The sequence below is a fragment of the Tenrec ecaudatus genome, chromosome 8 (assembly GCF_050624435.1).
Source record: "Tenrec ecaudatus isolate mTenEca1 chromosome 8, mTenEca1.hap1, whole genome shotgun sequence".
NCBI lineage: Eukaryota > Metazoa > Chordata > Mammalia > Afrosoricida > Tenrecidae > Tenrec > Tenrec ecaudatus.
In genome coordinates this window covers 61,560,304-61,579,111 of record NC_134537.1, presented here as the reverse complement: position 1 = coordinate 61,579,111, position 18,808 = coordinate 61,560,304, and the positions used below count along the sequence as shown (strand labels likewise).

Sequence of the window (18,808 nt, the reverse complement as noted above, 5' to 3'; positions counted from 1 at the left end):
TAAAGAGCACCAGAATCCGATGTTAGAGACTGATTTTCAACCAATGATGTTTATTTCATCAAAAATAAAGAGATAATGCATTTTCTCAAATGAAGAGATAATACTTCATCAGAAATGAAATACTTATCAGAAATGAAGAGATAATACATATCTTCCAATTCTGCTTTATAACTAATTTACCTTGCAGACTTTCCAAGTGATTGATGTGTAAATTTAAAGGAAGGAGAATGGGGACGTAGTTTTAGTATATGCATTGCAGAGTCAGACTTTGCTTACCAGAGAAGTTTTCCTTCCTTTTTTAGTTTGAGCATCAATATTATGAGGCAGAGTCTCAAAAAAGAATGGTTATGTGGCCAGATAAGCATCACAGAAGTTTCTTGTCTCTAGTTTAATGTGAAAACAGAATAAGGCATCCAATCAAATATTTTGTTATTCTTAGTATTGTACACAAGAATATAGCAAAATCAGTTGTTAAAGATTGTTGTTGCCGTTAGGTACACTAAAGTGAGTTCTGACACATAGAGACTGAATCAATGATCCAGTTTGGATAGCAACTTAAAGCAACATATCAAGAATTTTAATAGTCCTTAAAAAAGCCTTTATTGGCACATAATCTTTGTATCATACAATCCAGTAGTTTAATCATATCTAGAAGAGTAGTAATCTTTATACATGGATAAGACAAATATTTAGATCAAATTTAGAGAATGTAACTTATTGAGAATGGTCGACATTAACCTAAGATAAAAATATATGATATTGGTCTACACTCCTAAAGTCAATTTTTTGGTTGGTCGTTTTCATTTAAAGCAGGTTAATCTCATGACCACTTTGTCAAAGAAAACCCTTCTTGTATTAAAATGGAAAATAGATCTGTGAATGTAAAATAGATAATTATTTCTATTATCAAGGGAAATTGTAGTCTGATTCCTTATAATGTCTGCAGGACGCAAAAGTGTAAAGAGTTGCTCGTCAGAAACGAAACGGGAACAGGATTCTGATGGCCGTTGTTCTGCATTATTTGGGTACATTGCTCCAGTATGACGGCTGAATTTTTATTTCTTAGCCTGAGATTTTACTGCCTTCTTGTTAATAGGTGCTATTGAATCTGTTCTCATTCATAGTGCCCGCTCCTACGTCATCTTCACAATCATTCCTGTCCTGGAGTCCAGTGTGGCAGCCACTTGTGTCCATCTATATTGTTGAAGGTCTTTCCTCTTTTTTTTAACTAAATCTTTACCCAGCCTGATACCCTTCTTCTGTGACTGTTCCCTCATGGTAACATGTCCAAGCCACATGCGCTAATGTGTACTTTTGTCATGCATTCTTCAGTCTTCAAGGTGACATGAGACAGGTCTCATCATCTTTGCTTCGAAGAAGCGTGTGTTAGGCCAGCTTGAATAGAGAATTACATACAGAGATAGTCGTATGTATAAGAAAGAACTTTATGTCAAGAAGCAGTTATATATCAAAAAAGTATCCCAGCCCAGTCCAACTCAAGTCCATCAGACTGATACTAGTCCATAAATCCTTCTCCACGCACAGAGCCACATGCAGTGATGCAGAATGCAGGATGATCATAAGCTGGGGGGTTGCAAGTCATGAGGATCCAATGGTGGTGGCTTTGGCAGCAATCCCGGTCGGCCAGCAGGAAGGTGAAGACAGCGAGAGGGGGAGTTCCCAGGGCCCTCCTCATGAGAGGGCCACCCCCCCAGGAAGGCGTCGTCAGGCTGCGTCCTTTCATCCAGCTGCCATTTGACATGGAGCATCTACCACAGAGCAGTCTGCTTGTCCTCTTCCAGCAGGTTGTCCTCGCAGGTCACGGAGTATTTAATATTCTGTGCCAGCACCAAAATGCAGTGCTATGGATTCTTTTCCAGGGTGTTGTATTCATTTTGCATCTTTCGTACTCAAAGGAGGTGATTAAAAATACCATGTCTTTGCCATGCATTCCTTGGTCTTAAGTGATGGATGCAATGCCAATTCCCTTCGATCTGTCATTCCCCACCTAGTAAATCTTATGACTGCTGGTTCCAAGTGGCCATATCAATCCACTTCAACTCACTAGTGCTTAGTATACCAATCTCTATGCATTCTATTTCATTTTTATGACCGCCAGTGTTCCTACATTCGTATTTTGTACAATCTGTGTTCTGATAATACATAAATGTCTGTAGCTATCCCTTGTCATTTTGAGCTGTGCCAATCAGCAAATCAAGGTCCCCAAAGTTTTGTCCCATCTCCATCATTAAAGTCTACCTTACTTTGAGCTGACAGCTCCCCCCCACTTTTATTTCAAGTGACTTTCAGACTTGGCGACAATGTGTCAAATAATGTTCTGCTGCTATTCATACCACTTTCACTGTATAGTGTTTTCAAAAGTGGGCAACCCAGTTCTCCTTCCTAGTATGTCTTAATTTTCAATTCCTCTGAAATATGTTCACTATCAGTGATTCTGTGATTACTGGAAAATTCAGTGGGGTAACAGTGAAATAGCAAGTATCCAGTATCACAGCAGTACGCACTCCTCTGGAGTACAAGAAACGAACAGACTAATGATGGTTTATTGACTGTTTTTTTTGCATGTTTCCTACCAGTGAGTCAATTGGGACTCATAGTGACCCTATAGCACAGGACGAAACTGCCCCTGTGGGTTTCTGTAAGTGTCCATGAGAATAGAAAGCCTCTGCTCCCTGGACAGAGCTGTGCAGGTGGTTAGACCAGCTATCCCGCATCGAGCTGCATCTGAAATGAGGCGTGCGGATGAAAAGAAAAGAAAGAGACATATACAAATCATGGGACTGGGAGGACAACAGCCTGATGAAATGAAGTACTGAGTACATTCAAAGCTTGGTTACAAAACAAACACCAAAGAACTTAAAAAACATTCCTAAACTCTTATCTAGGCAAATGTTACTTAACTAGTCACACTTTCTTAACATTTGAATAATAAAAGCTCTATGTTCTAAGACAAGCACACTGATATGCAAGATTCAAAAGGATCTTAAAGGTGTAAATAACTGAGTTATCTCTCAATGTTTTTAGCTACAAGGTCATAAGTAACTGAGTTATTTTGCAATGCCTTTGTCTGCAAAGACACAGAGGCACAGGGGACTAATTGGTCACCCATCAATAAACACTTAGATCAGCCCATGTCTCCTACAGAGCTGTTGGTGTTTTAAACTGCTGACAGTGAGGTCAACAGCCAGGATATAACATGCTGCACTACCAGGGATCCTTTACCTTTTCATTCTGTTAATTAAGTTGAAATGTGCCAGGTACAGAGGAAATAATATTCCAAACAAACTGCAAGTATATCTGAGATGGGAAGAAGTAAGATGAAAAGCCATCTTACTATGTCAGTCTAAATCTCCGATTCTCCAACATATTAGCTAAAATATGTCACTGGTTTAGGGCTTTTGTTTTCTTTGACTGGTCAGTCTTTGGTACAGCATTTACACCAGGTTTCTTTTGAGATTGAAATGTCTGTTGGTATACCATCCAGACATATATTTCTCTTTTTGTTGAGAACTAATAGACTATGCTCAGTCTACTCAGAAGTTTAACTATGGGCTGTTATTAAAACACTTGAAATGCTTTCAATAGAAAAAATAAGTAAAGATAAAAGATTCAAAAAAGAAATTAAATTAAACATAATTCTAAAACCTGTTTGTCCATTCACTGACAATAAACAAAATAAACATTTACACTGTACTAAGTTTGTAGCTCTTCAAACTAAAAGCTAAACCTAGAACTATTTCATATAGTTGTATAAACAATATAACATCAAACTATTTAGTATTTTCATTCATTTATTAAAAGTCTATCATGTGTAGAGACCCATACTGTGTACACAAAGTACAGGCATGGTGTTCCAGGTAAAACAAGCAAAGATAGCCCCTGTCTTTGAAAGTTTTATACCAAGGAAATTCCATATGTATTAAGTGTTTTAAAATTTTATTTTGGGAGAGTGCATTATTAAACCAAGCTACAGTTGAAGAGGAGAAGGTGCCTTTTCTATCCCGTGCTCTGCCACCGAATCCTTAGCATCAGTTTGCCTTTTTGTGTTGTAAACCATGTGTAACCATTTATTGTCTTTCATGTTCACCCTCATGGTTGTCCCATGGAATTTTCTGTGGTTTCAGTCTTCTTTTTAACTTGTGCTATTGAAACTCAATATACTTTTTAGGTTGCAAGTACATATAAGATGATAGTTCAAATAGTTTATGTTGAATTAAGACATTGCCAAATTATGGTAAAAATGAAAATGATTGAATTCCTGGAAATTTGTATTCTTGTCTAATATAACCTGCTTCTGAGTTCAACTTAAAATGAACATCTTCTCAGGGAGTGTTGAAGGTGCGAGCAAGAATAAGTACAAGAAAGAGGAGAAACCAACTGTTCTTATTTGACACTGTTCAGAGTTCATAAATTAGGTAATTTCAGCCTTAGGAATGTGTGCTGCCTTAAATATCCATGTAAATGAAGATGTCTTTTAGAAGAATGTTAATTTCTTTGTGTCATCAAGATCCCCTTCTTTAAAAACACTTTCATTTCCATATAGAAATAAGCTAATTTTTCCCTTAAGAAAAAGGAACACTTTTAATTTACTCTTCTTATTTCATGATTTCTTTCTCATATAAGACAAGCTGCCAGAGAGCCAAGCCTTTTTTTTTTCAAGCCTTTCTACTTCCAAACTCCACTTGCTAAAGATAGAGACACTCAGAGAAAAGCAGCCACTTTATTAAAAACTTCAGTTATGCTGTAATCAAGCCATGATGTTAGATGTTTTCATTCAGAGGCACTGATTTGATCATCTGATCATGGGCCTGATTTATTGTTATGTGTGACCCTGAAAAATTCATGAAAATCTTATTAGGATAACTGGTTTATGTCGCAGTTCTTGGTGATAAGAACTATGTACTTAACGATAAACTCATAACCTGGTGCTTGTCTTTCCTTTCCTCTTTAATTTCCATTTCCACTATTGAAATAGCATAAAGTTCAAACTCGTATTGAAGGTATAATTGTGTTCATTTAAGACCCTTTCACAGTTTAGGAATAGCTCTCTTTTTAAAAGTGCTTTCAATAAATTACAGTAAACTTGAAGTGAATTTTTTTCTTTCTATCTAATCCATCATTTAATTCTGTGAAAACATGTTGGATTTTCTCGCAAGGTTTTTATGTCATATAATGTGATACAAATTTCAATACCTGGATTAAATTACATACTAAAAGAATTTCTCAACCAAGCACTGGAAGGAAATCATATTAAAGAATTTTGAAGAGATAGCATTCAACTCATCTAACAAAGAGGACATTTGCAAAAGATGTGAACTGGCTTGGTTTTTATCGAGTACAGTTTTGCCTACTTCTTTGTCCACCATGTGTTCTTAAATATCTCACATCATGACCTCCGGCACACACTGGTTATTGTTGACATTAAAGGACTGTCTAAGAAAAGGGAGCCTGCCCTCTGACGGAGGCGGGTTTTGTTTCTGTTTTTGACAAAGAAGACCACCATTTGGATTCCTTGATCTTTCGGAGGACCTAGCCCCCATGCGTGATTTCGGTCATGGAAGGGGACACTGGACACTGAGAGTCGGTTGTGCAGGCTGTTCCAGTGTGTGTCTTTGGGCCTGTGTGCCCATGCAGAGAGCACGCATGGCAAGTGGTCCTTTTGTAAAAAGTCATGCTGCCATCTTTAGTCTTCCTTGGGTTGCCTGATGATGATCTTTGTTTTCTCGTATCAGTAGAATAATTGCTTTTTCTGACTTACTTGCCTCCATGGTGAATGAAAATGTTAGGGACATACTTTAGGCTAATTCTCTTCTTACTGAGAAACTTTCACCAACTGGAGAGCAAATGCCCCACATATGATGACAGCATTTGGAGGAAAGTCAAAGATTGTTGGGTCTAAAAGGAAGAATCAAATGTTGCTCGTCGATTGTAAGCAGGACGTGAAGAGCAGACAAAGGGTCTTCTTTAGTTTTCCTGAAAGTGTGTTGTAATGGCAGTATGGTTTTGTCTGTCTGTGTGGTTTTGTTTTCGTTCAGTTCTATTTCACAGGAAGAGGTTTAAACAAGAAGGCAACCCTTTTAGATGTTAGCATGGCTGAACACAAAGCACAGCTGCCTTTTTCTTTTCTCTGCTTCCATTTAGGCCTATCGCATAATTTAAGGAAAAATGAAATTTAATCACGGTAGCTCTAACTATAGTGTGAAAAAAACACAACAAAACCCTGATCAATTTTGTTTTCGCAGCACGATATAATCAAAGATTTAAGAAACAAATTTGCCAGCCTCGGCGAGAACTCTCTGGTAACAGCATAAATGTCTGTGTTGGTTGCTTTTGATTTAAAGGTTTCTTTTTTCATTTGTTTGAACCCATTTATTTCCCCCCTCCTTTTAGTTCACTTTATTTTTCATATTCTGTAACTAGCAAGCCTTCATTTTTTAAACCTCTTCCATCTCCCAGTGTCTATTTTCCGTACTTTGGATGGAAAGTGTATGGCAGCAAAGCTGTCATCTGGCTGCTTCTGCTGCAGCTCTTCCTGCTCTTAGGTCATATATGTTTTGGCCGTTGTGTTTACGGACATGATACTAATTGACTGTTTCATGTCCCATTGACTAAGCTTCCCTTTCACTCCATTGGATGGACTCGCTGTCATAGGGCTCTATGCAACTCTCACTTTGCAACTTATACTGCTTAGTTCTGCCTCAATTCTCCAGTGAACTGGATTGCTCAAGTGAATGATCGTACCAGTCTTGATCTTGCTGTGCCTTTATATTTTATTTAATTTTCTTTCGTTTTGTTTGCAGTGACAGTTTAAGTGGAAAAGAACCAACTCTAGCCATTGCTCTAGTAGCACCATGCAGTATCATTTGAGAACACAAAATATAAAGGCACACTGCATCTTTTACTTTTTGGGGCCGGGGAGAGGCGACTGGGAAGATCTGTATTCAAAGCTCATGACTTCGTTGAAGCCTAACTTTTTTGTTTGTTTGTTTGTTTGATCATATCGGCTTTCAATTATGTTTAAACTCCAAACATCTCAGTTAAAGGTTTTCCTTGGTTCAGTGATAACTTGCAATGGAGCCATTTGCTGAGCAGTATCAAGTTACGGCCATGAGCTGGGAGATAATTAACCTGTGACAAACTGACGCACAAATCCTAATTCAGAAAGTGCAAGTTTAACGATGATGTACAGTACTGAAAAACTGTGATACAGGTTTTGGAACTAATCAAATCATTAAAATTGAGAAAATCCATCTTGATAAACTAGTACCAAAAGTATATCAAGAAAAATATCAAGGAAAAAGCAAAGAGTTGAATATGTTCATCCTTGTTTAATAACATTGTTTGTATGGAAATGGTCCATAATGTTGTCATAGAGCCATACATGAAGAGATGACTAAAACATGGTCTTAGAAAGCTGCTTGCATTTTGAAAGCCACAATGTAAATGGTTGGGATTTGTGTTCAGGAAAAAGAAATGGAAAAGCAAAAGCTGCTGTACCAGCAAGCCAGGCTCCATGACCGAGGTGCTGCGGAAATGGTGTTCCAGACAATCAGTGCCAGCAAAGGTGAGTGTGATGTCACCACCCGCAGAAGGACACACTCCGGAGATGTCCTTTTTGTCTCTGCAGACATTCTCTCCTTTAAGCCCCACTGATGTAGTTGGCCCCTGGATGCTTGGTTCATGACTACTTCAGGTGACTGTTTAATAAACACCAGCTCTCATCAGGCCCAGGGACGGTGTTCTTTTTCCAGACACTTCGTCTACCATTTCTTTTTATTACTGTCATTTACATTTTGGCAGCCAACCTACATTAGTACAAAATTCTAGCAAGCATCACACAAATCAGGGTGTGGCAAGCTTTTCCTTTGATAAGTAATTTCAATTTTGCAGGCCATATGAATGCAATCACTATTGTAATTACTCAAATCTGTCCTTGAAGCATAAAATCAGTCAGATATCACTTATAAACTAATGGCTATTACCACATACCAATAAAGCTTTATTTACAAAAACATGTGCCCAGTGGATTTGGTCTTCGGGCTAGAGTTTACTGGTCCATAATATAAGTGATTAGAATTATTAATGTGTACTTTTTAACAGCAGAAGTTCTATTGTATATCTCATAAGCCAGCTAAGATGCTTTGCCTTACATTGTAAGATCTTTTATAAACACATTTAAAATATAATTTTTCATGGAATGAAAATGCAACGGTAGTGCAATCTGTTACTAAGTTCCCAAACCCCAATTAAGGGTACCATTTCTATTTCTAAGATTGGTAAACGTGATTAATATGAAAATAAATGATAGTTGGTGTGTCAGTCTGGGTTGAACAGAGGAAGAGATCCAGAGAGACACCCATATGCATATAACAAAGCTTTATATAAAGAGTAATTTTACATTAAGCAAACATCCCAGCCCAGTCCAGATCAAGTCCATAAGTCCTATATTAGCCCACCTGTACAATACCAATCTATAAAGTCCTCTTCAGACTCAAAATTTGCATCCAATGACACCCAATGGAGGAAGATACAGGCCGGTGGGTGGGAAGTCTTGTGGATCCAGTGGTGTAGTAAGCATCTCAGCGCTGGCTGGGAGTCTTCATGTGGCTCCTCCAGCACAGGGCACTTGCATAGCTCTGTGTCTTGTCAGCTGCAATGTTTCCCAGGGACTGAGGGTATGTCCTACTTCACCCCCACCACTATATAATAACAATCTTGAAAGGAAAAATGTTGAGCCGAATAGGTTAATGTATTGGATAAAATAAGGTCTTTTTTTTTTTTTTTAGGTGAAACAGGGCCAATGCTTGCTGCTACTTTGAAACTTGGAATCGCTATCTTAAATGGTGGGAACTCAACAGTACAGCAGGTAATATCTTCAAGCCACCTATCGAGTGTACTTTTTCAAATAAGTGGACCACATAGCGAAATAACTGCTAATTATGGAATGGTTAGCTTTCAATCTTCTGCTCAGGTTTTCTCAGTATTCAAGTACTTTTTTTTTTAGTAAATGAGACATCTGTGAGACATGAATTCTCTTTAGAAATCTGAAGGCATGCCCTATGGTGCCATGAATAGAAATTATATATTTTATGTGCTTAAGTCAACACAAACGAATTTTTTGAAAGAGTGATAAATAGTGTGCCAACACTGGCAATATGTTTTATAGTGTATTTTTTCCAGTAAATTGATTCTACTGCAAATTGATTTTATTAAGCCTCCTGCTATGTTAATGCGCTATTAAGATACACTGTTGTGAATGTTTTTCCTGTAATTCTTTTAAGTCTCTTCGGGCAAGAGAAAAATCACCTTCAAGCAAGTTTTGTAACTTTGTTATGTTTAAGAGACAGATATGGTCTGGGCTGTGGTTAGTGAGTAACCAAAAGATACACTCTTTTAATCCAACTGAGAGTCAAAATCTCTAAATTTGTAAAATGAACATGGGGGGGTATTTTAAAAAGACTTCCTGAAAACAAACTATAAGAACTTTTCTACTGTGCATGATGGGGACACTGGTCAAGTGGCCTGAAATGTGGTACTGATAGGGACACTGGTCAAGTGGCCTGAAATGTGGTCCTGATAGGGACACTCACTGGTCAAGTGGCCTGAAATGTGGTCCTGATAGGGACACTGGTCAAGTGGCCTGAAATGTGGTCCTGATAGGGACACTGGTCAAGTGGCCTGAAATGTGGTCCTGATAGGGACACTGGTCAAGTGGCCTGAAATGTGGTCCTGATAGGGACACTGGTCAAATGGCCTGAAATGTGGTCCTGAAATGTGGTCCTGATAGGGACACTGGTCAAATGGCCTGAAATGTGGTCCTGAACAGAAAAAATATTTTGGTAATTAAAGAACAAAGCAAAAACAAGTTAAGTAATGAATTGTGTGTTGGTTTTTAATCTTTAAAATCTATTTTTTCTGGTTTGAGCATCTATATGAGAAAAGATACAGGGTTTATTAGCATGAAATGTGTAACCATTCATCTGGGAAAATGGCACCTGGGCAGTAAACAGTTATCTTTTCTTATGTAATTATGAGATACGTGGAAATCCTAGCCTGCAAGGTGTTGTGCACCTCAGAATCACCACCTTTGAGGACAAAAGCACGTACGTATTCCTAGAAGACCTTGAATCTCAGGAAAAAATTGAAGATTGCTTTTGGATTGGTGACATTTTGAGTTGATTAGGTAGCACCTCAGAATATTTGATATTTTCATCTGCAAATTTCTATCATTCTAAACTATTTCCACAAATAGTATCACAGCATATTAGAACTGGAAAAGAGCATATGCTCCAATTAAAAAGTTTTCAATCTTTTCCATGTTATTCTTATTTTTAACACCATAGACTCCTTTTGGTAAGCTTGTGAGGCCTTTGGACCCCTTTTATAATTATAATTTTTAAATCATAGCATAAAATTGCATAGGTTTACATAAGAAACCAAATAAAATGAAATATAATTATTATCAAAATATTATGAAAATGTTTTGAAAAAGTAATAGGAATATGTAAGTTTATTTATGGACTTATTAAATAAAAAGATCTGGTACGAGGTTTAATAATAACCATACTTAAATAACTAGTGTAAATATTTTGAAAGATTTTCAACAACTCTAAGATGATAGAAAAATATCTGGGATTTCGACTACTGATGAAATCAGTTACTTTGGACCTACTTTGATTTGTGCATGAAGAGCTGAGATCAATGCTGAATTTAGCATTAGGCTAGTGAGAATAAAATGAGTGACCATTGCTTTGTTTTCCATAAATAAAGGCTACATGATGTAGAAAGCCTCCTTATCTCTCTGCAATATTTATGAAATAATTTCCATTGCTCTATGCTTTGCTCCTAAAGAAAGGCGATGCTTTCTATTTCCGTAAAGGGTAGCATCTGGAAACCCACACAAATAGTTCTTTTCTGCTTTATAGGGTTGCTGTCTGTCAGAATTAACTCTATGGCAGTAAGTTTGGGTTTGGGGTTATACTATACTTAAGAAGTCCTTCGTTGTATATAGTGTGTGTACATTCAGAATTAAGAAAACTATACATCAGTTTTATTAGCATATAATTCTCATATCATTACAATTTAAGGAGAGTTGGACAGTCGTCACCACAATCAATTACAGAACATTTTTTTCTTTCTCGTCCTCATTCTTGTTGGCCCCAGACCTCCAATACCATGCCCCTCGGTGAGTTATTGTCTCTGTAGCTTTACCTACCCTCGAAGGAGCCTAGTGATGTAGTGATCATGCTTGGGTCTGCGATCTGCATGGTTGGTAATTCAAGCCCACCACAAGCTCTGAGGGAGAAAGACTGGGTGTTCTACTCCCATAAACAGTTATAGTCTCGAAACCCACAGGGGTTACTAAGAGTCAGCATTGGTTCCTTGGCTGTGAGTTTGGGTTTTGTTGCTTTGGAGTTCATATTCAGAAAAGCATAGAAAACATAAACAGACCAAAAAAAAAAAAAACAAAAAACAAAAAACCAACAACAATGACAAAACAAAGCAGAGAAAAATTCCATTCAAAAAAATTGAAAGTGTTAAAAGCTGAAACAATTTAAAAATACGTCAAAAAGTAAAAATAAGTGAGAAGGGATATCATATGGTAAGTTGTTAAATTTTAATCTAACAGCATCTTCCCCAGTGGAGTTTACAGTGTTCTCTTGCTAATAACAAGGCTATTGAGATCCGTAGGTTATGATCCGACGTAATGCGTGGGAGACTTAATCCAAGGGGGGTGCTGGAAATGAATTGTGAGTTCCTATTGTCATTCACTGTCTTCTATAGTACTTGCTAAATTAATGATATTATCTATATGCCCTGTGGGAATGATGTTCTTTTTCATAAAATATTAATGATGTCTTTAAAGTGAACCCAAGAATTTATAAACCATAGGTATATGAATGGACTTGGGGACTTAAACATAGTCCTAATCTAATAATAATCAGTTCTTATGACAAGGCCCTTCTCAATATTCACCCTCTTGAAGAGATCACTGAAGATATGGGTGCTACAGCAAAGTGTGGTAAAGAAACCAGGTGGTGCCTGGCTATCAGGAAGAATGACATCTGGGTCCTTAAAGCCTTGTCTTCAAACAAGCAATCACCTAAGTGAGGCATCAACTTAAGTCCACATAGAAGAAGCTCACCAGCCTGTGTGATGCAAGGATTGTACATTTAAATACCTACATCTAAAGGAAGGCACAGTATCAAAGCATAGATTCTGAACACCCAGTTTCCAGAAATTCTTAAAGCCAAAAGGATTCTTGAGAGATAATGTCTTATATATCCTTACTCTTCACTCAGATTTCTCTCTTTTTTTTTCCCTAAGAAAAACTTCAAATGTAAATCCCCCAACCTCCTTATGGCCAAATTCCTTTTGTGTTAAAAGAATAAATATTTCATGCTTAATGTTTCATTAGATCAATAAATAATCTTTCACTCCCCAAAATGACTATGTTTGGGGACTAGACTACAGAGGACAGTGGTTACATACAGGGCTGTGATCAGCAAAGTTGCAGTTTGAAACCACCCGCCACTTGGAGGGAGAAAGATGAGGCTTTCTCTTCCCCCAAAGACCTACAATCTCAGAAACTCAGAGGTGCAGGTCACCATGAGTCAGAAACAACTTGATGGCAGTAAACTTGAGTTTTATGTGAACCTTGTTTCTATATATCTCTGTGTGTGTATGCTCCTTTGTTGATATGTGTGTATATATAGAAGTCTGCAGAGTTTTATGTGCATTCTTTTTATATTTAGCTTTACATGACATTCAGCTCTGACTTCTGAAACGAATCACTACTGAACTATGAGTGCTTAGCTGGGCCCTTTCAAGAGTAGCACATATAGGGATTATTCTCTTCCATTCAAGATTTTGAAAAAAGTAACATTTATTGATTTCATTGAAATCTTTGAGAGTGCCATCTACCATCTTGTGTAATACTTATTTGAAATCTCCAATATGTTTAAGGCACTTTTATAGAAACTCTTCGTTTTATGTTATGTAATAGTAAACTAACATGATAAACTTGTGTTACTATAGCGTTTTTTACATTTATGTCTCATCAAACCTTTGAGCCCAGATTCTGCACATCAAATGTTACTAGAAACAGAATTTATGGATATAACATTAACATACGAGAGTCATAGCTATCAGATCATTTAAGGAAATCAATTTTGAACGGAAATCTGTGAATTGTATCCATACCGGGTGATCATGTTCTCAGCTAACTTGACTAAGCATCTGGATCTCCAAGTATTTAAGAATGACTGGGAGAGACTTAAGAGATGTAATAACTCCCTTAATATTTATGGCCCTTATGGTGTTGATATGGACTACCTAGCTGGTGCGAATGGTTAGCATTTTGACACTGGCTGAATATTGGAGGTTTAATTCTGTCCAGAGGATCCTTAGAAGACCTGCCAAGCTACGTTAAAAAGAAAATAAAAATGTAAAAAAAAGAAAAGAAAATGATTAGGGCAAAGAATGTACAGATGTGCTTTATACAATTGATGTATGTATATGTATGGATTGTGATAAGAGTTGTATGAGGCCCTAATAAAATGTTAAAAAAAAAAAAAAGAAAGAAAGAAAATGACTCAATGAAAACATTATGAAACACATCCCTACCCTGACACTAGGGGTCACTGTGGATCTGAATTCACTTCTTGACATCTGGTTGGTTGGATGATTGGCCATGAAGTCACCTCTCTTGCTCCCAGCAATGTGAATTTCCGATTGCACACATAAATGTACAATTTTGCATTGATGTATTTGTTAATATTTCATGGTAAAGATAACATGAATAATATTGTATGTATCTCATATTTTAATCTGTATTCCAAACAAGGACGCATGTACTTAACTGTTGTTTTAATATATTTAACAAAATATATGATTATGTTTAGTGATAATATGGTTTGTATATTTAATATAGAAAATGCTAGACTACCTCAAGGAGAAGAAGGATGTGGGCTTTTTTCAGAGCCTTGCTGGCCTGATGCAGTCCTGTAGGTAAGGAAAGTCGCTCTTGCAATTGATCCCAACCAATCTATTATATTTTATAAAGTACTTATTTTGCATTATTAAAAATAATTATTGATAAAATAATTTTACTAAAGCAGGATGATAGACATGCTTTCTTTTCTACCATGTTGTTAGGGTGTTAGGAATGCCTTAGTTTCTAAATTAATTTACTTAGTATTAATATGTTAAAATAGTTTTCCCTGCACATAAAAATTTACCCAGGGTTCTTGAAGCATGAACATGTATTCTGTATATTTTAAAATATATATCATATGGTTTGAAATAAAACCAAACTATTTTACTCAGTTTCATTTGGTGACCTGTAGTCTATTTTTCTCTTTTCTAAGTAAATGATCCATAGCCAACTAATTTATGATCTTCATTTCTAATTTTTTATGATACATAAAATCATTGATTAAGGAGCCTGACACATGCTTCTAGTTAAAGCAAATTAACTGTGTCCTTGAAGATGAAATGCATTCCTAAAGTTGAGGCTCCATTCAATTATGTCTACCTCTCACAAAGCTTGTTGTGGTTTGGGTGCTGGGAAGCATCTGGTCAGCTCCACAGAACGATGACTTGTAGATGTTGCCTTGCAATGTGGTCCTTTTGGTTCACACTTCAAAATATGCGCAGTGTTTACAGTAATTTACTTTCCTGGATTAGAACATTTATATTATTGTTTTAATACTTTTCTCCCTGTTGCTGTAGTGTCCTTGACCTAAATGCATTTGAGCGACAGAACAAAGCTGAAGGACTTGGAATGGTAACCGAGGAAGGATCAGGTATTTGTCACTTAAATCAAAAGGTTTTCCTGTCCCCCTTCCTCCCAGAGATGAGTCAATCCTCAATTATTTTTTTCCAAACAAAGAGTTACAAGGTCATTCTGATATTGATAAAATGCTTTTGTTACTCATTTAGAATATATATTTAGTTCCATAGGTCCCACTTGAAAATCAACCTTGCATGTCATTCGTTCACCCCTCTTTGTGCCCTCCAGTCCATGACCTTATTGAAGACTCATCTATTAATACAGAGCATATGGATGGACTAAATGAGAAAACCTTTGACTTCCTCTTACCACAGTAGCAAGTTTTTAAGCATTCAGGTTCTTCTTTCCTCCCTTGTAGTATCGTTCCCTCTTTCATATCCTACATCATTGTAGGAAGTAAATATTTGATGAAAGGATCATTTTTGTGTTCACGTGACTGCAGTAGCATTACTTAAATGTGCACCACAAGAATGACTCATACAAGCTCAGAGTTTTTCTCGCTCTAAAGGTAGGTAAGTATAGACTAGAATATTTAGTAGGCAGTGCATTTAAAGTGAAGGTAAGCTTTGATGCACCTTCATTTTAGGGTATTAAATTTTTTTCAATATTTTTGGTTTGATTTTTTTCATATTTGATTTCAAACTAATTTAATTTCAGTAGGTTTTGTGTGTTCAACCTGATTTTTACTTGTCGTATTGTCAATGTAGTCATTTTGAAACATTGGGTCTTTTATAGAACTAATCTTGTTGCAAAAGTAATTTTTACCCATCTGTCATCTGTAGTCATTGTTTGCCTTTCTGAGATAATTTAAGCATAATCTCTCTAAGTATCTTTTAGTTTTTGTGTTCTTAAAAAAAGAAAGAAGACAACTGCACATTTCTTGATTTGTTTTACAGTTTATCATTAGTATGCATTCTAGGTTGCTATGATTTTGTGGCTCCTTGTCATTTTATTTTCTGTTGGCATTTTATTATTGATTCAATCATTAGATATAAGCCATGTAATTACTTATTCAATCTAGCTAATTTTAAAAAGGGTTACAAGCACACTTTAAACATAATTCATTGTTCTGAAAATGAAACTATTTTTCTCTGTTGGTTAACATCCATTTCAATGAGAGCCTTTCAAGGGCCTCTAAGTAGCTCTAAATCAGAGATATATTGCCTGTCTCACAGATATACCAGGCATTTTTCACTAGAAAGTGCCTAAAGGTGCAAAGGCTGACTTTCCTGCTTTGGAACTTGACTTTTTTAAAAATTATTTTCCCTTAAGTTTTCACCTACGTTCCTGACACTGAGCCAACCTTCGCTGGCCACCCGTAACCACTGGCAACAGCATCATCCAGAAAGGAGTAGCCCCCACACAGGTTTATTCGGCACATGTCCTTCCACCTGGTCACCTGGTGTGGATTGGGATAAAATTAGTAAGCCCTAAATCATAAACAAATTATTAGAGTGAAAATTCTGCTGAACATTATCTGTGTTTCTGAGTGTGATTGTTTTGATTTACTTATTCTCTCTCAGCTCATAAAGAATAGCCCAAACTGATTAGTTTTATGTTTTATTTCCTTACAAATGTCAAAACGAAAACAAAATCTCAACTTCTTTTTCTTTCTCCATCTCCTTTTCTTTCAACTACTGTTAATGTACTGTCCTCACTTCCCGAGTCATCACCCATGAGCGTGGTAATTATTGAACAGGAACTACTGTTTGTCGGTTTGCTCTTTCATTTGTTGTCAGCTTTGGGCCCAGCACTGCAGTTCACAGGGAGAGGTGTGCTCCTCCCCCGCCCCTTTAGCGACTGTATTTAGAAGTCGACGATTTCATTTTCATCATTGTGCCTTTTATCATTTCAAAAACTTTAATACCCAGTTATCCTGTCCTTTCCTCCATCCCTTCTTTCTCTCAGGATGTGCAGTTAATCACATATTAGATGTGGAGGGACAATAAAAATTTTAAATTATTTGGGAATATTTGTTACTTACATTTAAACTATTTCTAGCAGGCCCGGTGTTTGTGAATGTGTGTAAATGAATGGATAACAGAATGCGTGCTGTTGTCCTTCTGTGGGGTCTCTGTTTGAAGACGCCGTGGCTTTATGGCTGCCCTGACTGGTGCACTGACCCTCGGGGCGGATCCAGAATGCGCTGTGTTGGCTGAGTTGGTCTATGTGCAGGGTGCTCTGTCGTGTTCCCTTCCACATACTCGGAGACCTGTAGAGTTTTTCACTACTTTAAAAGGAATATCACATATTTAAAGCCAGCATAAAAAGTAAGTTTATGCTTGAGACAGTTCACAGTTGCTCTCCAAACTAATATGAGTGAAGATTCATTAGCATTTCAAAATGATTTCTAAAAGACACTATTGACAATGGTAATAAAGAAAGAATTTGCTTCCTGAGTTCCTAGGATGTAAAGATTTTAGAAGTGAAATTATGTTTCTTCAATGTGTTCTATTTGTTTAATCAAGGTCCCATTAGTAGGATAAAAAGCAAGAGTAAATTAGTAGCTTTATTAATATCATACTATTTCACATATTACTTTAAGAACCTTTATGTTTTTTTTAAAATTTCTATTCAATCACAGAGAAGAAAAAAAGCAATCATTCCCCTAGGAGTGCATAGAAAGGCTTGAAAGGTCAACCTGTTAGTAGTAAGTGTTTCAAATCATGAAGCGCAGGTAACCTAGACTAAGCTCTGAGAAAGACTATCTAAACCCTCTCTCAAATTAACTCTCTTCCTTAGGGCTAATGTCTTCCTCATGATTCTAATATGACCGCAAATTATGTAGCAATAGACAATCTATAAATTTAAATGTGTGAACTTTTTGACACCCAGCCTTCCCATGAGGCAGCTAATATCGCCATGGACTAGATGAGGAGGCCCAGGAAGAGAAAGCTGTGTACTGGGTCTGAGGAAACGCAGCTAACTGGTAGGGCTAGTGGCACTCTGCCTTCCAAGAGGTTAAACCACTCACCTCTAATCTTGCAATGTCCTTTCAGGACGTTTCACTTGTCCAGCACTGGCTTAAGCAGCATCGATTGCCCCATATTTGTTGCTCATTGCTCCCTTGAAGAACATCATGCTAATTTCCAGTTTTTACACTCTGTGAACATTGGAAATTTACTTCTTTTCTTGAATTATTAAATTATTTTATCAGAACCCTTTAACTTCATTATGAAACCATCATAAGCTTGAAAGTGCAATTTTGTTTTACTTAGAGTTCTTTTGAAAATCTTTGAATCGTAATTGCTTTTGGCCTTTTAATCATTTTTTGGTAATCCTAGACTTTATAAGCAATATGAAAATTTGAAATGAATCCAAATCCTCCAAAATTGATAGACTCAAAAATTCCTATATAAAACACTAGCTACCAATTAATATTTATGAAATTCACAAATATATTTGATGATGTAGTGTATTGAGGTTATTATTGATTTATAGTGACCTCATCAAATTTATGTGGGATTGAATCAGAATGGATTTTTATTATTGCTTAAGTACTGGTTTCTCTAACTCTTTAATTTCTTTACTTCTTTATTAATTTTTAACCATTTGTTCCCAAGCATTTCAAGGTATTTTCACAAAAGTACTCTCACACTAATACTTGGTTTCTGATTGTTCCACCCTATTATTCATCTAATTTGAATGGCATTTGTGTACCAAAAGCTGTCCCAGCATGGGAAAATGCTCTAGATGCAGAGTGTGGTGGATGCGCACCCTGTCAGAGCCTCGCAGTAGACATAGAGTTAATGTGGGAACAGGAAAGACCAAGACCGTGAGTTTTTTATCTAGGGGACCAGCATTTGCCAAAATGTAAGACGGAAACCATGTCAGATAATCATAATTAATCTATTCTGGTTGAAATAAAGCAAATGAATTAAAGTGGACAATGAGTAATTAGGAGGTTGTGAAGGGCTTCCTGAAGGGACAACGTGTAAGCACTTTGCTGCTAGCACCCAGGTCAGCAGTTCACACTTACTAGCTGCTCTTCAG

The 18,808-nt window shown here is 36.7% G+C and overlaps 1 protein-coding gene across 1 annotated transcript in view; it reads left to right on the top strand.

Annotated features, from left to right (window-relative positions):
* Positions 1-18,808, top strand: part of RYR2 (ryanodine receptor 2) — an 819,632-nt gene that overhangs the window by 720,312 nt on the left and 80,512 nt on the right. Inside the window, exons 82-85 of the mRNA XM_075556394.1 lie at positions 7,486-7,585; positions 8,808-8,887; positions 13,955-14,031; positions 14,755-14,828. Coding sequence (XP_075412509.1) covers positions 7,486-7,585; positions 8,808-8,887; positions 13,955-14,031; positions 14,755-14,828 — 331 coding nt within the window. The remainder of the gene's footprint in view (positions 1-7,485; positions 7,586-8,807; positions 8,888-13,954; positions 14,032-14,754; positions 14,829-18,808) is intronic.